General features: G+C 51.3%; 2 protein-coding genes and 1 long non-coding RNA gene across 7 annotated transcripts in view; all 3 read right to left on the reverse strand.

The window, feature by feature from the left end:
- LOC127460901 (uncharacterized) overlaps positions 1–11511 on the reverse strand; it is a 35814-nt gene extending 24303 nt beyond the window's left edge. Inside the window, exon 1 of the long non-coding RNA XR_007899902.1 lies at positions 11429–11511. This is a non-coding gene — a long non-coding RNA (uncharacterized LOC127460901). The remainder of the gene's footprint in view (positions 1–11428) is intronic.
- Positions 11512–13335: 1824 nt separating this feature from the next.
- Positions 13336–16366, reverse strand: GP1BB (glycoprotein Ib platelet subunit beta). Its single transcript, XM_051767963.1, has one exon. It carries the CDS (start codon positions 14201–14203, stop codon positions 13589–13591), a length of 615 nt encoding a protein of 204 aa, XP_051623923.1. The 5' UTR covers positions 14204–16366; the 3' UTR covers positions 13336–13588.
- A 152-nt stretch (positions 16367–16518) lies between these two features.
- The window catches only part of SEPTIN5 (septin 5), a 40362-nt gene continuing 30923 nt past the window's right edge, over positions 16519–25957 (reverse strand). For all 5 annotated transcript variants that reach the window (XM_051767961.1, XM_051767958.1, XM_051767962.1 and 2 more), the window contains 7 exons: positions 25735–25869; positions 24953–25070; positions 24542–24643; positions 23541–23637; positions 22248–22383; positions 20343–20445; positions 16519–20033 (listed from right to left, as the gene is read on the reverse strand). In XM_051767961.1, the coding sequence (XP_051623921.1) occupies positions 19977–20033; positions 20343–20445; positions 22248–22383; positions 23541–23637; positions 24542–24643; positions 24953–25070; positions 25735–25869 (748 nt within the window). In that variant the 3' untranslated portion in view covers positions 16519–19976. The remainder of the gene's footprint in view (positions 20034–20342; positions 20446–22247; positions 22384–23540; positions 23638–24541; positions 24644–24952; positions 25071–25734; positions 25870–25957) is intronic.

Here is a 25957-nt window from a genome sequence, read left to right on the forward strand (position 1 = left end):
TACTGGCCAGAAGAGAGGAATGAAACACATGTTTCTGATCATTTCAGAAGCTCCAAAAGGAGTCTGATTCAGAGAATGGGCAAGAGTTCGAAGGGGAAGAGGGAATAAAACCACATGTCCTGTTTGAAGTGTAGGGTCTCATTTTTTTATTAAGCCGTCTTAGCCACTCTTAACACATGCACATGAAGTGTCAGCCCAGGGCAACGTGCAGAGTAGTTCATGGTGCACGTATTAGAAGCTGAGACATCCCAGAGCTTGGAACTGCTGAATTCAGCAACATGGTCCGAGCTAATTGTAAAGAAATGTTAAAGTGGAGATGAAAGTCTGAACTGAGACTCACAAATACCAAAGCTTACAGTGGGGTACATCTCAAATTATAACCTGCCCTCTCTCCTTTCTTTCTCCTCACTGCAGCTCCTGGGACTTTCCTTCCCTGTGTCATGTTTGGTGACTTTTTGCTTATTTTTCTGCAGTCGGGAGAGATGCCACAAACCTGGAGCTGGGCCCTTCCACCCATTAATCAAAAGGTACAAGTGCTCTGCAGGGAGACAAAACCTCTGTGTGTTTTCTCTGATATTTCTGGAGCACGGCATGGAGGGCAGGGGGGCTGGGCCAAGGACCCCTAGTTAGATTAACATTTTATTCAGAGACCTATTAATCAAAGTCAGAAGAGGCATGAAGCAGCACCAAGGGAGAAAAATAGCTGGACAATCAAGGCCCTTTCAAAAAAAAAAAAACAAAAAAACAACCAACTACACAACAAAAAAACCCTCTCAGCTTATCCTGATTTACTGCAACTCACAGAACTAGATGGGAGGGGGGCATTTGCAGCCTCTATCCAAACAGGAGCAGACCATACAGGTAAATTCTGGCTTTTGTCACATTAAGCAAACAACTCTCTGTACCCTGCCCCTAGCACCAGTCAAAAAGGTCCCTATCTTTCTTTCTCCAGAGCATAACACACTTTCATGCAAGCTTATACTTTTTAATTATTATTTTTGGAAGACTACACTATTAGACTTCTTTTTCTTACAAGGAAAGACAGGCACAGTTAACGGGAACAGGTCTGGCCAGCGCTCTGCAGGGCCTTTTGGGGAGGAGACCAATGACCTTATAGAGCCTGATACCCACAGGAGTCAGGCACGAATGTGCTGGAGACTGAACAAGCCCGTGTTTGTTCCCCTGGCACCAGCACTGACTCATCACGGGATGAAGCACAGTGACACAGGGCCTGCAAACACAAAGATGCACTGGGCACAGGGCAAAAGGGGTACTTTGTTTTAAGATAAAGATCAGCCAGGGAAGAATTCAACAGTTTGCCCCAAGAACTCAGCCATTGAAGCCCCACATGTTCCAGTGAGAGTCCAGTCAATCCTTGACCTCTGTGTCCACAGGCTGCTGGAGAGCAGTACCTATGGAACTCAAGGCACAGGAGGGTCCCTGCGGCCCAAAAGGGTGATGGCATCAAGAACATTATTCTGTAGGAGCTTGGCCAGTGGTACCACATAAATTAAACAGATCCCAGAGGAAAACGTTGTGCTTTCCTCTGAAAGTAGGGCAAGCCTCCTGGAGGAGAGAGGACAAGGACTAAGCTGGACAGAAACATTATGACCAGTCAGGCCAAGCAGTTCCTGGGAAACTGTGCCAGTTGCCTTATACAAAGACAACTCTGTCACAAGGAAAGAGAGACTTGGCTCTTTCTCAGAGGAGATGGGAAAAACTGTACGTGTGCATTGTCTGCCCAGGAACAGCCAAGGCATCTCCAGCAGCTTTGGGTTGGTTTTCTCTCATGGTGCATTCCTGGCAGCTGCTGACAGAAAGGAACCTTAGGGAACTTGATCCTTTCTCTCTTCCTCAGGCTTCTGCCCCCTCCAATCCCAGAACACAAGTATATGGAGGAAGAAACAGATTCTTCCTGTACTGATACACAAGACGCCAGGCAAAGAGAGGCTTGTGGAATGCACAGCCCAATGGATCTTGTTTCCCAGAATGACTGGCCTGGCCTTAGCTGAAGGTTAATTAACTCTGGCAGCTCAGGGCTGGAAAATGTCCACTTCATGCATTGGAGTGCCTGGCCACGGGTGAAGAGAGGGCCAGGCAAACCATAGGGGCAAAGGTCCATCTGCAGACACGTATGAAAAGCTTGGCTGGGCTCGTGCCTGGGTCCGGCGGGAGGAACACAAGAAAGATTCAGCCAACTGCTGCAGCCAGAGCAGGGTCTTGTGGGTGCAAAAGGAGAACAACAAAACCACAAAAGAGCTGGAAAAACACAGCCATGCCAGGCGTAGGTGGAGACACGTTATCTTATGGGGCAGGCACGCACTCTGCCCTCCCTCCTCTGAGCATCACAACTGCCTCTGCACCTCAGCTCCAGGAGAAATGGCTGAGGGCTCGAAGGGCCTTGGAGGTACATCCCTCAGGGGGTGCTGGGGTTCACAAGCAGGGAAGCAGAGTGCATCACTGCAGCACAGCAGAAAGAAATGAAGTTATTCCAAGGCCACGCAGACCTGATGAAAGCAGGATTTGGCTTCCCTTGGACACTGAAAGAGGACACTGTCCTGTATCTCTGTGCACACTTGAGAGAAGTGTGTTTGAGGCTGGAGACCTCTGTTCCCATTGCTAGTTCTACACCTTGACAGACTGCAGAATACACTTCATGCTCAACAAGACCAAAGCCAGAAAGATCTCTTCCCAGTGTAGCAGCTCCCAATGGCACCACACATCAAAAAATGCCCTTGTTCCCTGTCATTCCTGCAGCACTGAGGATCTGAGTATTTTGACAAGACTCATGGTAGCATTTTACAAGACTTCTGTAAGGTGGCAGCAGCTGCCCACCTAAGCCCAGGGTCTGGAGACAGACACTGCTCCCAAGACCCTGGATCAGCCTGTAACATCAACTCTTCCAGCCTCTGACTTACTAAAACCTAGAGGGAACTCTGTGATTAACTTATCCATGAAGAACAGGAGAACGTGGTTCCCTCTCCTCCAGTGTGCAAGTTATTGAGAAGAAAGCAAGGAAGATCTATTTGCAAGACAGACACCTTGGGCTGTGCATCCTTCCCTCCTACTTCCCAGCAAGCTGGTGTGAGATGCAGGGGTGGTTCTGTCCCAGCTTTGCTGCTGACCTGTTCTGGGAGAGCAGGCTCTCTTTCCCTGCTTCAGTTCCTCTGTCTTTGCAATAGATGTAGTAGCAACTGGGATCCAGCTTGGCAAAGCCCTCCAAGGTCTGCTGATGAGAAGTATCCCCGAGAAAGACAGTCTTATTTTACTAATTGTGTTCCTCCCACTTCCTAAAACAGGAGGTTCATAGCAAGGTAGGTAAAGAATGAACAGTGCCTGGAGCTATTTTAAAGTGCCCAACCATCCAAAAGGTAAGAGACCAAATTCTCTATGCTGTGTTAGGATGGAACAAGGAGCAACCAGGGAACTCACAAATCTGCTTGGGAAAGCCTCTGTGTAGCAAAAGGATGGCGAGAAATTAACAGAGAATTTCTGTGATTCCTTGGCTTGCTACCCAAGATAAGTATCATAGCCTTAAATATTTGAGGGAAATACTAAACCTAAACAAACTAAAGTAAGGTTCAAACTGAATTGTTTGCAAAGAATAGGGAAGGAAAAGAGAAGGAATAGAGGCCAGGAGGCATTGGACAAGCCAAGGAAAACATTTTGAGAAGACCATGCCACTTAGTGCAGTCAAATGTATTTCAAAAGCAAAGAAATAGTTTTTCAGAAGTTATTGCATAGCCAAGCTGTAGGCAGGAGGTATTACATTGCCCCTGCTTTGAACCAGATACATCCTCTCCTGCCCAGCATTTTTCACCCACAAATCTCAAAGCACTTACAGATGTTCAAACTTAGCATACTTCCGAGATTAACTTAATAGATTAAGTTTCTTGATAACTCTACTCAATCAAATAGACTTCAGCTCACAAAGTCCCTCAAAAGCTGCTTTGCTGTGAAGCTTCAGGGTGCCTCATGGCACCCACAAGTTCTACTGCTTTTCTCTCCATTCCAAGCTTCAGTACAGCATCGCCAATGTATTTTATGTTTTATTTTATGTACAGTTTGGCACACACTGACTTGGGTACAGCAACTCCAATAGAAGAGCCTCCCTTTCCTGCTGTGCCGGACTCTGAACCAGGGCTGGATTAGCCAGGAAGGTAGGAGGGCAGGGCAGGAGGAGCAGAAAGTCAAGACAGGCAAGGAAATCTTGGCATTCCTCTCTGAGCCTGAAACCAGATCCTCCCTCCTCTGTTATTCTTGCCACTCATTCTCCATCTGTAGGAATTGCTGAGGAGACAACTAGGCCAGCTCAGTAGGCAACTGCTGCTTCAGCATTTGTAAATACTCAGTAATCAGCCCAGATCAACCTCCTTGTTGCCAGGAAACTGCCCCTCAGGTCTAGCCCTTTTTTCTGCTCACTCTTGGTCATGTGCACAGACTTCAATCTCCATCCTGAGGGCTGTTTGCTGTCACATTGCTTTGAGACTGGTAGCACTGGTGCTAAACTCTGCAGTGAGGTTCTTCCTCCCTAGCCGAGCAAGGAAACCTCTTCCAGGCAGCTCACAACAGGGAAAGCTTCCACACGCCTGCCAGGGACCTCTTCAGCTTCACAGTGCTCACATCAGACCTTCCTTGCTCAGGGAAGCCAAGGGGAAACTGCCAAGTGAACAGCCCATCTCATTCCATATGAGGAACATGGGGAAATCCACTCATGGGCCAAGGATCAGGAGAACTGCTCCAGAGAAGGGTACAAGATAAATGCCCCAGGCTGTAGTAAGTTATCCCTTCTAATGGGCAGTCATTAAAACCAGGGTACAGTTAACACCATGCTCTGCTGGCTCTGACAGCAGGAAGGAGAGCAGTTCCACACAACCTCTCAGCTTCACAGGCCTCTTGTCCTGGCACAGCCGTCCATCTCCACCTACCCCACGCTGCAGGTGCCACCGCAGAGGGACGCGGGGACCTGGCCGGGTGCAGCGCTGACTGTGCAGACCCGGGCCCAGCATCACAGCCCACGTGCCTCCCTCACCCAGCACAGCCCCAGGAGGCGTCAGCCCAGCAGCTCTGGGGCTGCAGCTGCTCACAGTGGGCAGGGAGCCCAGGCCCTTGACTGCACTAGTGCCAGGCCATGGCTGTGCTGGAGCAGCCATCGGGATTCCCGCCTGCTCCCTTCCCTTCCATGCAAAAGGCTGCCTTCTGCCCTGCCCTCCTACCCCAGCAGAAGCTCCTGTTTGATATGCACTCCAGCTGCTTCCCAACAGAGGAGATGTTCCCTCTCTGACTGACACTTCCTTTGAAATAAGAGAAACACAGCAGGCGCTGGACTCCCAGTGTGTCAACATGTGCAGCTCAGCTCAGCACCTCCAGGGTCCTGGGAGCCCTTCCAAGACCTGCTGGATCACTGTGGTTAATCAGCTCTCAGCCTCTGAACAATAAAACTCTTCTGCTTTCCAGGGGAGAAACCCCAAATGCTGTCAGCCCTGGACTGCTTCCATCAGGTGGATCCCCTCACACAGCAAAGCAAAATCAAAGCTGTATCTTAGGCAGGATCCAGCCTCTTGCAGGAGGATTTACACCACAGAAGCTTGTGGGACCATGACCATAAGCCACCTCTTCTCAGCAGCCCCAGAGGCCATGAGGTCACTGGTAGTCCCACTAACAAAGATCATTTACCCCATCCTCCTGTTCACTCTGTCCCACCTCACACAATGAAAGACACTTCAGCAGACAGACCCTCTTCACTGTGCAAGATACAAAGCTAGTTCACAAAACCGTTCCATGAACTATTCTTTTAATATGAAATCCCCAACTTGGCAAGACCAAGGAACAGTTGGTATAAGAACCTATTTTTAAGACATGGATTAAAAAAACATATAAATCAGTGGACTTGTTTAGATGTCTGTTTTCCAGTTAACAAATACTGAAGCTCCAAGTTTTGGATTAGAGTTATTTTTCATTTAGAAAGTTGTGTGTTGCTAGTAGGCAGGAGGATAAGCATGAAGATGAATGCACCAGTTGTATGCTCTGAGTTTCAGCTGAATCATTTCCAAGATAGATTTTTTTTTTTCCTCTAAGATGGGAAACATCCGAGATAATTTCCCATCCCACATGGATTTCACAATTTCCCATCCCTGGGAACGCAAAGTGCCTAGCACATGGGGCCCCGCAGACATCTACAGATAAAGGCAAGGGAAGGTAGGAATGCTGGAAACTCACAGACAAACAGGGATTGAAATTACATGCTAATTTTTTCACAGTTAATTACACACTGGAACAAGTTTAGGGAACACAGTGCCTGACTTTCACCCCAATTTCCTCTCATTTTGACAAGACTCAGATGCTTTCTGTGGTTTCAGAAATACTTGCCTTACTGAACATAACTAATGTTACACTACCAAGACATGCATAATCCAGTGCCCTTGCCCCAGAGCTGAGCCTTCCTGCCCTGGATCTCCTTAAAGCAACTCCCCTTGGCAGTGTGTGTGCACAGCCCAGCACACACTCCAAAGGCTCCTTCAGGGAACCCTGGCTTTACTGAAGTCAAGGCACAACAGAGCAGCGCCAGGATTTCACCCCACCGCCTTCAGGTTTCACACATTTTCAGCAGTTGTGTTTCTAAATCACTTTTTCCCTGCACACCTGAAACAGAAAGCAGGGCTTGGATTATTGCCCCCCACAGAGCTGACTGTCCCAGAGCATGAACACCACCACAGAGCTCGAGCTGCGCTGCACGGAACACAGAGCCTTCTCTGAGATCCACACAGGAAAATACACCTCGGGATAGCTTTTCAAGTTACAGACAATGCAAGTCCCTCTCTCTCCATCTTTACCTGATGTAAGCATCACTCTTTACTGCTCTCCATGTGCCTGCCTCACTCAACACAGAAACAGAGAACATTACAGACTTTTTTTTTTTGCTCAGGCCAAACTCAGCAATGGACAGATATAAAACACTACCTGAAGTGCTGTAAGAAACCACAGGGGACTCTGCACACAGAAATTCACGTGCAGCACTTGGAGGGAGTTCCCTTTCGTTTAGGGGTAGGCAGCACAGAAATGACAATGTTGCTTCTTGCACTCTTGCAAGTCTCAGGCAAAAAGGAAAAGAAGTAAAGGGATCATTAAAATGTCATTCTTGATGGATAGTGGCAAGAAGGAATGACAGGAGAGGAAGTAATCAAGAACACCAACGTCTTGCTTTCAAAGCCTCCTGCACTGGATCGTCAAAATAATCAGTGTGGTGGTTTTGGTGCAGCTCTGCCACCAGAGAACCAAACATGGGAAAGCAGCAAGCTGTGTTTTATGCACAACTTGAGAAATGCTGACAGCAGTGGCAAGGGTGGGGGAGAGCAGGTACCAAGAGAACAGGCAGCAGCCCCCAGCAGAGCTGAGGACGAGGCCAGAAGGACACCACCAGTTTGGTTTGAAGGGAGCAGCCAGCCCAGGGCAGAGGCTTTGGAGTGGACCTGGAGAGAAGTGTTACGAGGCAGAATAACATGTCCAGCTGTGCAGGGAAACTGCCCTTTGCTTTGTAGGTTTTAATGTGGACAAACTCCCTGCGGCACATGGGGATTTATGGAAACTAAATATGAAGCCCAAGTCCCACTGACTGTCATTTTGTCTCATGTCCCCACAGAACAAAGACTTCATCTTTTACCTCCCTTCTCTCTCTCTCTGCAGGAATCCAGGCTGACCTAATAGGAAGATTCACCTGAGAAAGGTACAAAACAGCCCGGGGAAAAGCCTTCATTTCACCAGCAGGTTCATTCACAGAGATCACAACACAGCACATAAGGGGGCCATTGTTTCTGGAATAAAATCTCCATTTAAGCTCTCTTCTTTGGCCATGATCAATGGGAGGGAATTAAAGTCTCATCCTGGGAAAAAAAACATCTTGCTAACACTGTGTTGAAAGATCAGGTAATGGAGATGCAGAGCAAACGTGGGCACCCACAGCAACCCTTGGTGAGCTTGAGAATGCCGGAGGTAAAAGGACCTGGTGAAAAAAGCTCCCCAAACACAGGCACAGCCCTTATTGTATCCCATGAGAGACAAGCAAGCCAAGGGCTATGATTCCTAACAGGAGATGTTGGTGTTTCACAGTACTTGGATCCAGATTTCAGCTCCCCACAGCTCCTCCCAGTGCAGAGGCATTTAAATTCCCTGGGTGCTTACACAGCTGCCTGTTCAGCCTCTGCATTTTCTGTCCCATGGACACACAGAGCCAACCCCAGTAACTCTGAGCTGTTCTGCACCTCTGTCCTACCTACCCCTGGGTATCCTCAGAACACTCACCTCCCACCCGTCCTCCAGGCACCTTCCCACCTCCAACAGGCACATCAGTGGAAACCCACTGCTCTCACTGCTCAGTGATTATGAGCAAGGGCATTTTCCACCACCTGCCAAAGGATGGATTTCCACCCTCCAAAGACCATCAGACAGAGAACCAACACTATTTCCATCACAGCCATAGCACCATAATGGCCACCTTCCTCTTCCTCTCTGTTTTAGTCTGATGCTTTGGAACAAGAAGAAGAAAGAACTGTCTAAACTAGTAGTTACAGGTTCAAAAAGCAATGTTGCAATGTCTGCTGTTTGGGCAGCTAAGTCTGGAGCATCCCTGTCAGCCTCTGGGCAGACACCCATCACACTTGCCTTCATCCTGTCCCAGGCCCACATCTCACTTTGATTTTCCAAGTACAAGCAGGAGATTCAAAGCGATTTGCTGCCCTCTCCCGAGCAAGCCCCGGTGACAGCACGGCAGAGGCTCTGCAGACAGACTGTCCTCTGGTGAGCACAGCTGTTCCCCTGCAAAAGGAATGGCATTGATGGGGCACCACACAGCTGTGCCAGGGCAGATTAGAAATGATCATCAGCTGTTACAGACAGGAAAGGAGATCAGCTACACAGCCTGAACCATCAGGTATCCACAGAGGGCGTTCCTGGCATTTTGGTTTCATTACTCTCAGGTTAATCCTCCTCTGTGGAAATACAAAGAAATACCTCCCAGCATATTCTGTCCTCCATAGTCACAAACATTTCAGAGCAGAAGCAGACCATGAGACGTATAAAGAAACAGAAAAAAAAATTACTTGTAGATTTAAGAGAGTGATTTAAGGTGGGTTTTTTGGACTAAACCCACTGAAATCTTTTATGTCCACCAGCAGTGCTCTATCCTGTCCTTCCAGGGAGTACAGAGCTTTATCTAGACATTCAGTATGTACACACATACCATCTTCAGAACAAACCTTAACGCTGCAACCTGCTGCTTTCGAGGCACTTCTCCAAGACAACTAATCATCTGCAGAAATCTGTTAAATTAGACTGTGGTCTCTGTCAAAGCCCTCCAAAACCAGGCCTATGAGCCTGAGCTTCTGTTTTTATATGGAAATATACAAAAAACAATGTAAAAGTCACTTCTAAAAATTCCTAAAATAGTTCTCTCATGTACCCCAGGACAGACAAGATGTCCCATGCTGTGGAACCAACACTGCTTTTCTTGGCACTCTCTCTGGGATGCTCTGCAGTGGATGATAACAAGTTGTTCTCTACATGTACAAATATGATTATTTTCACCACACTCACAAGGGTGCAGAACCTGTGAAAGTGTATATAAAACAACAGGGGTGGGTTCCCAGGGTGGGACCCAGGCAATCTGTAAGCAAGCACCTGCAGCAATCTTGAAGCAAAACAGAACCACTGTCACCACACGGTACAGGGACTGACAAACAGGTTCTCAGTTGGATTATGGGCTAAAATTCTCTAAGCTCCAATATCAGCTTGCTCTGCTTTCAAGCCTTCTTTTACTCCGCAAAACATACAGAAGTCACCATGAAGATAACTGAGAAACAAGGCATTTGAGAGAAGAAAGAATCAGTGTGCCTTTCCCAATGTCATCTACCAACCACTTGGTCCTTCACTTAGGAAGTGCTGACCCGCTTTTTAGACACCTCACGTTTGGAGCTCTGCATCATGAAGGCTGCAAACACTTTGGTCTGGTCTCTCAGGGTTTTTCAACCTGGTAACTCTGAGAGAAAGGAGCTGTTTGGAAGCATCTGAACCCTTGGCAATGCAGCAGCCTGTCCAGCAGGCATGGCAGCCCAATCCTGCACACCCAGGGGTTGGATTGGCCTCGATACTGGAAAGTTATTTCCAAAGCCAGCTTAATAGCTTGCATTTATCTTTGTCATATTTCACTTCTACTTCCCCTTTGAAGCCTCTGTGCAGCCTTGGACAGTCCCTCCCTTCAGAAAGAAAACCGGTTCTCCCTTTAGAGGCATCCCAGCAGATCCTCCACTGGCCAGCAGAGCAGGAAAGCATCTGTGACATGCAGCTTCCTGAGCCAGGAGAAGCCAAGCCATGCAGGCTCTAGATTTATGGATTAGACATGCTGCCATGGCACACAAATCACTCTGTGCTCAGTGCAATTCATTAGCACGTTGCTATGGCTGGTCGCATTCCCCACATTTTGGCAAACGATGCCAAAAAGGCTTTTTACCTTTCACGTGCCAAGACTGAACAACGCAGAGTCAGGACCCCTTCCTGCCTCCTCCCCGGGGAAGTGAAACCAAAGTCAGCAGTTGTTCTGTCTGTGGGCAAACTGAGCCCTGAGGGTTTTCCAGCACCCCACGGCAGTGCTGACAGGCTGAGCAGCCACAGGGCTGGGACTGTGCCTGCTCCCAGTCCAGCCTGTCCTGGTAAATGAACCTGTGCCGCCGGCACTGTCAATACTGCCCATGGCCTCCAACAACACCCTCCAACCCGGGGACATTCAGCTGAAAATCCGCCGGCAAGGCCGGGGAATCATTCTGCCACACCAGCAAAGCACCGGGAAAGAAAAGGCCTGTTACCTGCCTTCCATGTATCAGTAAAGAAGTTCAGCAACAGGCATAAACCACTAAAATAACAGTATAATTGACCTAAAGGAATAAGAATGAAGGGGTGAAAGGAAGACAGGGTTTTTGCTACTTCCTTACACTGCTGCATTTTGATTCTGGGAAAAGGACAACGGGGGAGGAACGAGCCAGAAAACCGGCTTTCCATTCCTATGGAAAGGTTGTTCCTCGGGGAAGGAAAATATAATTAAAAAAAAAAAACCAACAGTACTTAAAAATCAGGGATTTGAGAGTGCTGGGGGCCTCATGGAGCAGCAGTGTGGACCTGTCCACAGAGCAGGCTCTTGGTGGAGCCGTGTCCCCCCTCAGAGATCATGGTCCTGGGGACACCGTGGGGGACACGGATACGTTGTCTAAGGTCCAGCAAGGTGCAAACCTCAGAAGAAAACACAAATCTGGGCTGGCCCCCATTTTCTTGAGTGCCAGTGCTACACTCAGGCCAACACCGCAGGGGTCTGTGCTGGAGGGACACGGGCAGAGCACGGAAACGGCAGAAAGAGACCCCCGGGGCGGAGCCCCGTGTCACTCACCTCAGCCAGGCTGGCCCGGCGCTCACAGCGTGGGGAAGGTCCTCCTCAGCCCCCGACACCGCCGCCGGGGAGGGGCCGCACCCTCGTGTCCGTCCGTCCGTCCGTCCGTCCGTCCGTCGCCAGGGGCTCCGCCCGCCCGAGCCCTGCGGCCTTTCGCTGCCGCACCTGGGGCTGATGGGCTCGCGCGGCCCCTGAGCCCAGCTGGAGCCTGAGGCACAGACACCACAGGGCTGCCTTTGACCTCAGAGAGCCCCGGAGCGGCTCCTTCGCCCCTCACGGCCCCTCTCGGCCCCTCACGGCCCCTCACGGCCGCTCTCGCGCCCCTCACGGCCCCTCACGGCTCTCGCGCCCCTCACGGCCCCTCACGGTCCCTCACGGCCCCTCACGGCCCCTCACGGCTCTCGCGCCCCTCACGGCCCCTCACGGCCCCTCTCGGGCCCTCACGGCCCCTCACGGCTCTCGCGCCCCTCTCGGCCCCTCACGGCCCCTCACGGCCCCTCTCGGCCCCTCACGGTCCCTCACGGCTCTCGCGCCCCTCACGCCCTCGTGCCGCAGGCGCGGCCGGGCAGGGCCGCGCGCGCCCTTCCGGAGCGCGAGGCGGCCGCGGCTGCTCCGGCGCTGCCCCGTGTCCAGTCACTGTCCCGTGTCCAGTCACTGTCCCGTGTCCCGTCACTGTCCCGTGTCCCGTCACTGTCCCGTGTCCCGTCACTGCCCCGTGTCCAGTCACTGTCCCGTGTCCCGTCACTGCCCCGTGTCCCGTCACTGCTCCTGTGTCCAGTCACTGCCCCGTGTCCCGTCACTGCCCCGTGTCCCGTCACTGTCCCGTGTCCCGTCACTGCTCCTGTGTCCAGTCACTGTCCCATGTCCCGTCACTGTCCCGTGTCCCATCACTGTCCCCAGCCGCGGTGCCCCCGGCCAAGGAGCTCTTTGTGTGTGACCTGAGGCTCCTGGAAGGGACAGGAAGCCCCGCGACTGGGGCTGGAGACCGAGGGAATGGGGCATTCACCTGCTGGTCACCCCACAGCCGTGCTGGCCCCACCAAACGCCCTCTCCTTTCCAGCCGCATCATTAAACCATAAGCAGCCACTCAGAAGCCCTCGAAAAAACTCCCCATTTCCCTGGGCCGTGGTGGAACAGCAGCTGCCAAAGCTTAACCCGACAGAGCACTCGGCAACAGCTCCACCTGCCCCGGGGTTTGCTTTGCCCGGCACGGTCTGAGCGTGAGGAACTCCGGGAGCACAACAGCATGCAAGATACCCAGTGTAGAATAGAGAAATAAGCTGTTTACACCAACAGGCGTCATTATTTTATTTCATTTTTGCTTCATTTCAAAAATAATTAAGGGACACTATAACCAGCAGTAGGCACATCAGTGGGGTTTGCAGTTTGAGTCTCTAAAGACCAGATCTCTCATGCCAACTGCTGTTACAGGCACAGCCAGAGCGAGCCACTGGTCTCAACAACTCTTGGCTTCAGGATGAATATCTCAAAAGCATTCAGGGCCCCAGTCTCACTTAGCTGAAGTCAGTATTAAAACTGCAAGAAGATTAAAAGGAATGCAAACAGGATAAAATAGGTGGGCTTCTAAACATTCCCTCCCTCCCTCAGAAGAAGAACATTGGAAAAGATGCATCAAGCAAGAAGAAATTTTCTTTCTCTTTTACTGATGGGGAAACCATGGCAGGAGAAGACTAAGTCACTTAGCCAAAGATTCTAAGGCAGAGAAAACTGTATTTCTGCATTGTCTTAGTCCAGTACCTTAACTGTTCACTGCCCACCTCTGTCCTCACCTGACCCAACACAACCAGAAGCATCGTGGGAAGTGTGGCTGAAATACTGTAGCATAGGAGGGATCAAGCTCTGTAGCCTTTAGGACCTTGTGAGCCATTCGAGTCAGTTCTGGTCACTGTAGTTTATGATTTCTTTAATCTACCAAACCAGAGCCACGTCCAGCTCAGCAAAGCAATCAACATCATGCTAAAGAGTTCAAAGCATTAAAAAACCCACAAGATTGGTTCTTTAGGAACACAGGCAAGTGTCTGATAGTTCAAGTCCTGCTTTGGACTGCAGTCAGGATCAGATGTCTGCTCTGGGTATCACAAACCACAGGGGCTTGGCACATCATCCCCCCAGAGGAGGAGGGTCTTCAGTCTTGGGATGTTAATCATTGTCGTAGGGGTTTCTTGAAGAAGATACCCAAGGGTCAACCTGCTGGTGCAGTTCTCGGGTGGTGCTCCGGGCTTCAGCGGTCATCCTCCGAAATTTCTGCAGGTAAACGATGATGAAGATAACCAAGATACCCTGGAGGAAAAGGAGGATGAAGAGACAGAGCTGAGAGAGGAGAGCCAGGCTGCAGTACCAGTACTGGCACGTGGAGTTGACCTCGTCCTCTGTCAGGTAGGCAATGACCCGGTGCTGCAGGTGCCTCGGGGAGCTGCACCTCACATCCCGGTACAGGGTGCGGTTCTGCTGCCACTGCAGCCAGGAGCGCAGGTACAGGATGTCACAGGTGCAGTCCCAAGGGTTGCCCTGCAGGTACACTACCTGCAGGCTCTTCAGGTTGTCAAAGAGCCCACTGGGAATAGAAGTGAGCCTGTTGTAACCGAGGTGGATAATTTCAGCTGAAGGACGGAAGGCAACGGGCAGGTTTGCTACAGTGAGGTCTTTTGAGGTGCAGTCAATAATGGTGGTGGTACACTTGCATGGCACAGGGCAGGTGGGTATCACGAGCGGGAGGAAGCCAAGCAGGGACAAGAAGAGAATTCCCCTGTTCATCTTCACCTGCAAACACTTCCCTGGTGAGACTGAATGAGGTGAAGACCAGGCAAGTAGACACCACACACTCCAGGACTGACACCACAGCCCCAGGTCTTTTGTTGGTTTGTTCTGAGGATGAGTTCCTAAAGTTGGGTGAATTTGGTGTCCTTCACAGGAGGTGCAAGAGCTCTGAAAAGAACAAAGTTAAAAGAGATGTGCAAAATTCTGGTCTCTCTTTACAGAAGAGAGAATGTTCCTGGTCTTCCAACTCTGTATTTGAGGAGGGATATGAACACATAGCTACTGGGAGCCATCAAATACATTTTCACTAGTCCTCCAAAGTGTACAAGAGCTGCTTCTATTTTCTGCATTAGTGGAGGTGAATTACTAGAGTAGCCAATAAAATTTCCATCAAGGAATCAAAAACTAAAATATGAAACAGCTCATGCCTTATCATAGCTCTGAATTACACCTGTAAGCAAAGCTTTGTTCATGCAAACTGTAAGAGGAGATTCAGAAATAAATTTACTGTTACCACAAGCGAAAAATAGCCTTTCCAGCCTTGGAAAGAAGTGATAAACAGTCCTTGGCCACAGAAAGGGTACTGATCACTGAGGGTGGAGGTCAGTGGAGTTTTCCATGGTAGTTTTGCTCCAGCAGGTGAATAATCTCCTTCTGGAGCTGTGACTGTGCTGCAAGACACGGGACAACGAGCTGTCTTTACATTACAGCCTCGTGCCACTGTTGAGCACATGAGCTGCTATAATTCTCCAGGAGAACAACTACACATACCTGCAACAAGGCAGTGCTTCCCTGTGCTGTCAGCCAAAGAGGAAAAAAAAGAACAGAAGGTAACTGTTGACTTACCAGAGAAGTACAATCTTTGCTTTCTCGCTGGCTTTACAGGACAAGAGGAAGGTGTTCAGGCAGCCCAGCCAGTGCAGAGTGTGCCCTGCAGAGCTGAGCTCCCGGATAATGCCCTCCCAGCTGGCTGCCAAGATAAGGGTCCGGCTCATCCCCGAGACCTCCCACACGAGGCCTCCCCCACGTCTGCTGCGTGTCAGGGAAGCTGATGCTCCCCTGAGCAAGTCTTCCACAGCACAGGAGCTGGCACTGCCACGAGAACACGTTTGCTGGGATGCTGATGGTACTGATAACTGTGATTCTGGGCCTGGCACAGACACTGCACAGTCTCATGGCACAGCAACTCAAAATGCACCTCAACCTGCAAGGTGGCGTTACTGGTTTGTACCACACTCCCTGAGCACTGTGGCCTTTGGTTTCCCATCTCATCAGGAAAGCTGCACTTGGCAGAGGGGTGAGAACTAGCACTTTTCCAGGTGCTGACCCTCAGGTTTCCCTTAAACAGGGGCACAAATCTACTCCTACTTAGTAGTGAAAGATCTGCTGATAGAAATGAGAAAGACTGACCACGTGCTTTATTCAGAAGCTGCATTACACAAATACTCGAACAGGTAAGTCCAAGGGTCAAAATACATTTAGGTAGAATCTTGTGTTCTCATGGCCATCACACCTTCACAGACAATTTTGTGCCACCAGCCTGACCAGGCATTCACTGTGCTCCTCAGGCTAAGGCCACCAGAATTATGTTGTGAAACTGTTGCCCCACCGAGCACAACTCTGTTACCTTGTCCTGTGCACATCACACAGAGCAGAAATGATGAATGCCCTGAATGTGGTCATGTTGAGGAGAACTGAGGGTGAAAACAATGGCAGGATTTGGCCCTAGGGAAAATTTTTGATGCTCTAAAGAAAACAATTAAGCTTTAAATTTCTATGAGGTTGGGGCAGATCATTCCACTATGGTGGGCAGGCAGAGAGGGAAAGAGATCTTAGGTAACAAACCAACCCAGTTTTTCCTGCAGGGCACGCTTTCCACTCGGGAGCAGCTCAGCTGCTGCAGGTTGGGTTTGCTCAGCAGACCTACCTCGTCTCGTGCCTTTGGTGCTCCGTTTATTCGCAGGCAGGCGTTCAGAGCTGAGCCAGAGCCAGGCCCGCTGTGCTCTGCAGGCAGCACAGACCTGGCAACTCCTCTGGCTACTTACAAACTGCAGTGCCTGGACTGGATCCTGCCCAGCTGCCCAGTGCTCAGTTAGACACCACTCCTAAGGGAAGCCTGAAGACAGAAGAACTTCAAGATCAGCTTGCTAGCTTCTGGCACAACCGGGCCAGAAATCCCATGCAGGAAGTCCTGCCTGGAGCCTGTTCTGACAGAATTAGATAAAAGGAGAAACAGGGTGAATTTTGCTCTCTCCTGCCAACAATGCATCACCAGTGCTGCTGAAGAGGGCTGAAAATCAAACAGAAAGAGGTTGGTTTTTTGAATGTATTTATTTCACTGATCAATTCAGGTAGTAAACATTAATAATAATAACAATAATCATTTAATAAAATGGATACGTTTTAAAAGGTTTCATTTTTCTTTGTTCACAATGACAAAATGTTCAAACAGAAATTTACAAAAAAATATAATTATAATAACCCAAGAGATGGACAGGAAACAAAGAGCCTAGGAATGGAGCAGGGGGTGAGGAAGGTGTGTGGCAGGAGCAAGCCAGCGTTACAGCACAGCGGAGTCTGTGAGGAGGAGCAGGGAATGCCATAGCAGAGCACGAGGAGGGGGATCCCTCCCTGGAGAGGAGCATGCAGGAGGCTGCAGGGACTGCACAGGACCAGCACAGCAGCAGCACACGAGGACATCACGCCCTGGCTCCATCCCCAGGCAGGCACAGGGCTGAGGGGGACCCAGAGCCCACTGCAGCCTGGGGCACCCTGAGAGTGGGACACCACCCCTGCAGCCCCCACACAGCAGGACAGAGCTGGGCAGAGGCACGGGAACGTGCCTGGGGAGCAGGGATCACATTGAGGTTGGGGAGGGTTGTGTGAGGGGAGGTGTTAAATTACTTTCCTATCCACACTTCTCGCTGCCAGAGCCAAACAGCCAAGCCACACGTGTTCAGGAGTCTCTTCTCTGCTTACTGGGTGACTTGATGCCACAGTACCCCTTTCATAAACAGATGCCACCTTCCAGGCACCTCCCTGGTGCCCCCCAAAATCAGCCTGTAATCCCTTTCCAAGCAGCCCTCAAACTCTGGCCCTCTGTAGGGAGCCTCCTACACGGAGATGTGATGTCAGTGGTACCGCTGCCCCTCTGCAGAAGCCATCCCTGGTGCCTCACTCCTGTGTGCTTTTTCCTAAATGCAACTTGAACCATCTTTGCCAGCTGGTAGCCAAAGACTTCAGCTCTCTGTAGAGGACAGACTTGTGACTATCAACTTGATGTAGGAGCCACGTGCACTGAGCTGATGGAGACTTCCTCACCCAGAGGGACAGGGGCAGATCCACCCTCAGCAACCCTGCCTGCCTGTGACCAGTGTACCTGTGCTGTCACCAGCACACAGCACCTCTGTGCACAGCCCAGCATAAGAGCTGGCAGCTGCTCTATGTCCTTGCTAAAGGGAAAAAGTCTCCTTTATCTTCTAGGAATAAATCTGTTTGAAGGAGGAGCATCTCCAGCTGGACAGGGCTCATTTGCAACAGAACATCCTCCTCACTAACAAGACTAGTGCAAGAAAAGAGGGGACAGGTACTTGAAGGTGTTCCCTGTTACACTAGCACAGAAAGCTGAGAACTCAGCAGACCTGCAGCTTTGACTAGAAGCAAACCAGCTCCAGAAAAGCTGGGAGGAAGGTTTCCAGCCACTCCACTGCTGAAGTAAGCACACTGCACAAAGAACAGTTTGTTTCCTCCTTAGGCACCTTGGTCCTGCACGTTATTGAAGCCAAGCTGAATCCTTCTGCTCTCCTAAGCTGGCACTGCCACTTTTGAGCCCAAAATAGGGGAGAATGAAAAAACCAACATTGTTAGACACTGCCCAGGTTGCACAGTTCTGCCAAAGGGCTTCCACCCTCACTCTGTCCTTCCACAGGGTGCCAGGGTCTGTCCCCTGCCCCTACAGCCCATGGCTAAGCAGAGGCTCTGTACAGTGAATAACTGGAACCAGCCAACCTACTCACCACCTCGACAAGCCCTGACCAGGACTCTAAAGCCCCATGGAGGAATCAGACAAATGCAGTGCCTAAGAACAGAATTTAGGGCCTGGCTATTCCTGGTCAACACTGCGCTTCCTACCCAGGGAGATCTACTGGGGAGATCCAGAGATGGAGGAGCAGATACAAAAGGGGAAAGGGGAGAGAGGAATCAGCCAAGGAGCAGAAGGGTCCAGCCCATGGGAGCACTCCCTGGAGTCAGAGAGAAGAGCCAAGTGTCTCTCCTCAGCAGCCCTGATTCCTGTGAGCGTGGCAGTGTTGCTGCTGAGCCCTGCCCTGTCAGGCACATCACACTCCAGGGCTCTGCTCTGGCTGGACTAGAGTTAAAAATACTGCAGGAAGCAAGAACAAGACAGGAGCTGCTGCTCAAAGAGTGCTCTTATCTCTGCCCAGCAGATCCACCAGCCTTCCCAGCATTAAGACAGGAAGAGCCTTGGACTAGGGAGGGGGAGAAGGGCTGAGTCCCAGGGGAAGGGCAGGGGAGTAAGTGCCAAGTCTGGTGGGCTGTGCTGAGCCCCAGGCAGTGACAATCCTACTCCTGCCACACTGATGGAACACCTGCCTGGACAGGCAGCCTGCAGATCTTAAGTACAAGCCTACAAAACCTTCCCCCAAGAGAAGCTCAGAGCAAGCAGTGTGCTCTGCAGAGCCTGGGGACAGGACACAGGTCTGCATTTGGGTTGGGTTTCAGCCCTAGAGTTTCTACTCCAAAGCAGTCCTGGCCAAGCACTCTGGCTGCCACGGTGCTTTCCAGAGCAGACACTGAAGACACACTGCAGCTGGATGACCAGAGCTAAACCAAGAGATACCCTCACCCAGCTACTGCAGGGCCCTGGGGTTCATCTACCAACACCTCCAGCCTGCCAAGGAAGGAAACCATGGCAGTGAAGGTGCTCACTCCCATCAAGTCCTTGCAGGGAATAAACAACTCATCCTCTCTGCCAGAAAAATATAACTGAGAGTCAGAGAAGCATTTTCTTCTAACCAGCCTTGAGAGACTCAGTCCCTTGCTGCTCAGTGCAAATATCCTGGAGCTTCTTGATAGGAAGAACAAAACCAACCAACTAAACAAAAAAACCATAAAAACCTAGACAGGAAACCAGGCAACCATCAGTACTCCCGAGCAGGTCAGCGCACAGAGGAACCCCCAGCCCAGCATTCTGGGCCAGAGCTGCCCCCAGGCTGAGACACCTGAGCAGGTCACACTCACAGGAGGGTCCAGCTGCCTTTACAGTGCTGGCCCCAGACAAGGGCAACAGGGACAGGGGCACAGCACCTCACTTGGGAGTAAACATTTACGTGCATTGACACAGAGAGTCTTTAAGTTTGTACACCAGAGAAACCAGGACTTTAAATACCAGAGCATTCCTAAACAAGAAATTAGTACATGGGAAAGGAGGATCTTTTTCTTTTCTTTTTTTTAGGATGCCTTAGAGACTTACCAGGCTAGTTTCTTAAAAAAAAAAAAAAAGAAAGAAAAAAAAGAAACAAAAGAATATTAAGAAAGAAAGAAATACACTTCAGTAAACTGTTAAGTGAACAGCCTCCTCCACAATCCAGCTGGCCGAAAAGCCAACATTGCTGCTAATAAATTAGAGGGTGCGGGTGCAGCTCTTGCCCACGAGTCTCTATACAACAGGAAACCTTTTCTAAACGTTCACAGCTCTTGCCAGGTCTTGTGGTCACTGGGGGATTCCCTCTGCCCTCCGGGTACCTGCCTCTCACTGATCCTGCATCTGCTGCTGCATCTTCTGCAGCATCTCTTGCATCCGCCGTAACTGCACGAGACAGAGGAGAGAGTCAGAAAGGGACCTGCTGATCCTCGCTGAGGCAGCCCTTGGAGCTGGCAAGGGATCCCTCAGGGAGCATTAACTCCTGCTTGAGCACAGAGGCACCTGTACCTGGGGTGGAATGTGGCCACATCTCCCTGACAGGAAGCTGCAGCTTTCCCACCCTGCCCCCAGGAGCCCAGGACGGGGGGAGGCAGGAGGGGGAAGGCTCAGGACAGCCTCTATGGGGCAGCCCTGGAGAAACACCTGAGACTCCAGCTCCAGCACCAAGGAGGTACAGGCAGAAACGGGTCTCACCTCCTCATCCTTCATCTTGATCAGCTTCTCTGTCTCAGTGTCTGGTGTTGGCAGAGGCAGGATAGGAATAGGGCTCTCTATCCTGTTGTCCTGGGTCAGCTTGCTGGAGAGACGGAGAGAGGCAGAAACAGAGTCAGTCATGGTTCAGGTTGGCTGGCTTTGGTGTCACCACACAGGGACTGTCACTGCCCGTGGCAGACCAGCCAGCAATGCACCAGCATTCACCCAGTCAGGTGGAAGAGCTGGGGGCAATCCAGTCCAAAGCTGTGGGATGCACTTGGATACAAAATGCGACCAGTCAATGACAGTTTTCAAAATACAAGTGTGTGGGTAGCTAACAGAAAATCCAAACCAGGCTTACACTGAGAGCAAACGCAGAAGAGGCTGATATTTCCAACCACCTTTTGTAATTGCATTGGCAAGCTGAGCAGAGATATTAAGAGACAATTTATCCAGCCTCTTTTGGCTCTTCTGTCCGTGTGCCTACACACACATGCAGCATCAACACAAACCATCAGCATCCCTCCTGCACCACATGCTCACCGTGAGCCTTTTTTTTCCAGGAAGATAAAACCAGAGGAACAGTTTGATTGCTGCAGGTCTAGTAACAAAGCCTGCCCTCCTATTCAGGAGGTGGGAGGCAAGAAACAACAGCGTTGCTGTGAGGGCTGGGGGTGCACACAAGTGCAGGCAGGGGACAGAGAAAGCAGGTGACTTTCTTCAAGAAGTCAGAGGAGCTCTCAGTAGGTGAGGAGGGGATGACAGCAGCCACTGACATCTGGGCTGAAATTGGAACTTCGAGATGTCACTTGCAGGTATTCACCACTTGGAGTCACCGCTGCCTCACTACTGAGACAATTCCAGCCCTGGAGCTTGGGGTCTGCTCCCAAAAGGACTCTCTAGAAAGGGCCCTGCTCTGGTTTTATGAGACTTGTTCACTGGCATGGAACTAACCATGGCGTGAGAAATGGTACCAAACTGAAGCTCCTCCTGAGCTTAGCAATTGCTTCTGCATCGTGCTCTTCTTTTAATAGACACACAGCCCACCTAAACAGCAGCTGTGACACTGCTCACGCAGCTCTAGCATTTAACATAGTTATTTTGGGACTCCATGCACTCACTGCTGAAACAAACAGGCCTGTCTGCTATGCAAAAGGACTGGGATACGCTGCGTGTCCAGAGGATGTGCCAACCTGCACGTTGGCACAGCCCAGACTGCTCCCTGCTGAGGCACAGCCACTGCTGCTCTGACACGGGGCAGCACAGACACCCAGCCAGGGCTGGGCCTCAACAGAGGAGCCAAGACCTGCTTGAATCTCAACTCTGTCACTAGTAGATCAGTCATGGAAGGGAGAAGGAAAAACAGAGGTCTCAAATGAGAAACCCATTTGTGTTCTCCCTTCTGTTTTCTGATCATTGTCATTAAAACCATGGAGAATCAAATGCAATGGGAAGACAATGCAGAGAAATCTTTGGAGACGTGTTGTCTTACTAATTGCCTGGGCTTTGTTGTCTGAGAAACAGCAGCATCTCAAGGGTCATGCTGTCATCTGGACAGAACTGCAGATGGCAGAACACCTTCCTCTTCAGCAATGCACACAGTTATCAGTCACCAGACACGGTTTATCCCATTTTATCAGGCTGGATGTATTTCACCCACTGCCAGAAACAGGTCTCCAAAATAATCTTTAAGCCTGTTTCCCAATAGCTGCATGGGGAATCCTCAGACAGTAAAATGGGTTCTCAGCAGCATTCCCACCACGGGTTCAAGGCTGTGGGAAACACGCTCAGATTTGCTACTTTAGTTCCCAGTGCCAGCGCCCAGGCTGCAGCCCAGCGTGTCCCCAGCAGACCCACAGCAATGAGCTGTTGTGAGACATCCCTCCCAGCACAGGGGGGACCCACCTGGTCATCTGCTGGATGCACTGAGCTCGATAGTTCTCGTAGTGGACGTCGCAGGTGACGTCCTTCAGGTCGTGCATGTGTGTCCGGATCAGCATGTTCCGCAGCTTCACGAAGTCGCAGTGAGCCTGGTTCTCCACTGCACAGCCAACCAGGGGAGAGTGTTTCACACCTCACCAGCTTATGCCAGGAAGCCCTGGCACCCAGGCTGGACTAAATCCCCACCCCAGGGCTCCTTCCTCATCCTCCCTCACCCTCACCCTCCACTGCCCAGCACAGCCTCTGTGATGCTCTGCAGTTCCCAGTGCTGAGGCCAGGCTGCTGAAGTCACTGTGCTCCCAGGACTTTTTCTGGGTTACAGGATTAATTAAGCATGAGAGAGGATCCCAGGTACATGGGATGTCGCTGTTATGACCAGAGTGAGCGCAGCTGGTGCTGGAGGCAACTGCTTGTCTCATCAGAATTCAGGACTTATCAAAAGGCCCCTGTAGACAAAATCAGCCCCTGAGGGGCAAAGCCAAGAGCAGGATGGAGAGCTGAAAGAGCTGCTGCTGGCATGGGGAGCCTGGCTCCAGACAGCACTGTGGGCAGCGCTGTGCTGCCATGTGATCTCCTTCACCTCTCTGCAGGGCTGGGGGAAGCCAGCTGTGCCAGGCACGGGCAGTCACAGAGCTGATCCTACTGTCAAATGCCAGCATCCCAACAGGCCCAGTGCCCTCTGGAGCCAGCAAGGGACCAGAGCCAGCAGCTGGGCAGCCAGCACCACCAGCCACAAGTGCACACACAAGCTTTTGGGATCTAAAGCTGCAAGGCCTAAAAGCAACAAACCAGCATGGGGGAGTCAGCAACAGCAGCAAAAGCCATTCCAGGGCTTTTTGAAATTTCTCCCTTTAGAAAGGAAGAAAGGGAGTTGCCTCCAGCCCAGCAACTCCAGCCCTTACAGGAGAGGCAGCAGAGGAAGGAGTGCAGGAGGGTTTAGCACTGTTTGGCTGAAGGCAACAGCTTCTCCCTGGAAACTAAATGGGCAATACCTCCCCCCTTAATAAGAAGCCAAATCCTAGTGCATTATAAAGTCCAGGCATTCTTCCATTCACTCTGGAGCCTCTCTTCTTCAGTCTGTCCTGGCAGGGTTACTACTTCACTCCCAGTAATAGACCTCCTGAGCCAGTCCCAGTGCCTCTGTCTCATGTCCCCTGCCCCGTGCCAAAGGTGGCACAGACAGTGCAGCTCTCCCCTGCCATCCCTGTTGTAAGTGCCCCCCTCCTCACAGTGCCAGCCCCCAGGCTGCAGGCTCACCTTCCACAATGCCCCAGGGGTAGAGCCGTCCCCGGACTCGCTGGCCCTTGGCCTCCACCACGGTGTTGCTGCCGATGACGGCGAAGGGAGCGCTCTCCTGGAACAGAGGCACCGCTGAGCCCTCCCCCGGCTGCCCACGGACCCTCCTCCAGGGGCGGGCCCAGGCACCTCGGAGCAGGAGGAGGAAGGTAGGAAAGGACACCCACACGTGCCACCGAGCAGGACACCACCACTCAGCTGGCAGAGAAAATCCCAAGGCACTGGGATCTACAGGCAGCCTGACTCCCAGCCGGACTCAGCTCTCCTGGGGGAAGCTGTGTCTCTGCAGGTGCCTGCATCCCTTCTCTAAGGGAAGCTCTACAAGGAAGCCAGAGCAAAGAGACTGGGACACCAAGCAAGAGGGATAATGTGGGACAAGAGCTTGTCCAGGCAGGAAGGTACAGGCTGTGCTCCTCTCTGCTCAGAAGAGAGTCAGAGCCCATTGCTGCCCTCTGACAGGAGAAACAAGGCCATATTCCCTGCACTCACAGAGCTGGCTCGGCCTGGGAGGGGGTCAGGACTGGGCTGCTGGGGCCTCCAGTCATGTCTGTAGGATCATGTGTTCCTCCATGCAACTTATGTGTCACAGTGGTGTCTGTTCACTAGCAAACCCCTCCTCGCTGATGGCATCACTCATAGGTGCTTAGAAACAGGTGCTTAGAAATGCTGCACAACCCAGCCTTTATCTTAAATACACAGGCTGGGGTAGATGGAGGAAAGGCTGACTGACACTGCCTGGAGGGACAGCAGAAGTGCCATGTCTTCATGCCACACTGGACTTCATGGCACCAGCAAGGACATCAGCACCTTCTCCAGGCCACCCCCCACATGAGCCAAGGCTGTTCCCTGGGTATCCGTGGCACTGGCCTTTGGCACACACAGGGCAGCTCTGGCTCCTTCTGGAGCAACCCACATATCCATGGAGCCTGACTTCCCAGTCCTCTGCTGAGCAGGTTCCTTACCTTCAGCTCTCTGTCTTGCTGCTTGAACTCTTCATCTTCATCGGAGTCACACTCAGGAAACTGGTACACTTTAATGCCAAATTTGTCAATCTCCTCCCGGATCTGTGTCCAGGCAAGACAAAACCAAAAGCATTTAGAAGTGATCAATACAGAAATACTGGGTTTATTCTGTTTGTGCTACCATGGGTTTGCTATAGCCTATGGATGGCAAAAGGATTTGATGTTTCTTCTCGAGTTGGCCTCTCTGCTGACACCACCTCCCTTCTCACAGCACAGTACTGCTGCAGCTACATGTGCAGGTACTGTCTGTGCATATATGTACCTATACACACAAACAAGCTATACACAGATATCCATCTCCCCTCCCTCCTCAGCCCATTGGATACACCCTATAGGGAAAGAGCATCTCACCCTCTCCTTTAGCTTCCGGATCTCGGAGGGGATCAGGCAGTCGGCTTTGGCAATCAGGGGCACAATGTTGACCTTCTCGTGCAGAGCCTTCATGAACTCAACATCCACAGGCCTCAGCCTGCAGCAGGGATGAGGAGAGACACAGTTAGGAAGGACACACTGGGCAGCTCCCCTTGCAGCCTCTCTCACCCCCCAGCACAAAGGACAGCAGTGACACAAGGGCTGCAGCAGCACTGGGACAGCCTCAGCCAGGGCTGTACCTTCAGGAAAGCTGTCTCCAGTTTTAGCTGCTGAACATCTCACAGAGACACAGGCTGGGTATTGGCTCCCTTGAAGGCCAAACACTGCCCAGGCCACAGCCTGGGGTCTCACTCCAGCTGTCCTGTGCCACGGGCAGCCGGCACGGCCCCTCCGGCTGCTGCGGGCGAGGCTGACACGTGAGCCAGCACGGGGCAGGGACCCAGGGCAGCTTAAAATTCCCTTTCCTATGCATCACTCAGGCTCAGCCAGATAGGAACACATAGGTCTGTGTGGCATTATTTCTTCTGATTTCCAGAACAGGCTGTAAGGCCTGAGGGAGATCTGCTCTCCCTGATCACAGGCAGCCTGTCATGCCAGCGAGGGGGAGTGGTGTGATGCTCGGCCGAGGGAGAGCATCCAGACAGCTCTTCTCCTGTGCCAACAGCCCTGCCAGTGGACAAGCTGCTGTAGGGCAATCCTGGGGCACAGGGGTCTTCCCTCTGGACTGAGTCACCCTCCAGGCCTGGAGTGTGGGCTCTCACCCGTGCCCGAAGGGAGAGATGAAGTAGAGGCAGCAGTGCACGCGGTTGTCCTGGATGTTCTTCCGGTTCAGGCCACTCTCATCACGGAAATACTGCTCAAACTGCTGGTCAATGTAGTCAGTGATGGGCTTCCAGCTGGGAAGGGCAATTCAATCCAAACAAAACCATGAGTTCAACAGAGCAGTGTCTCCTAGAGACTCTGAAGCCAAGGACTAGAAGGAAG

Source organism: Manacus candei, unplaced genomic scaffold (genome assembly GCF_025592945.1).
Source record: "Manacus candei isolate 608988 ecotype Guabito, Panama unplaced genomic scaffold, ASM2559294v1 h1tg000090l, whole genome shotgun sequence".
NCBI classification, from domain to species: Eukaryota; Metazoa; Chordata; class Aves; order Passeriformes; family Pipridae; genus Manacus; species Manacus candei.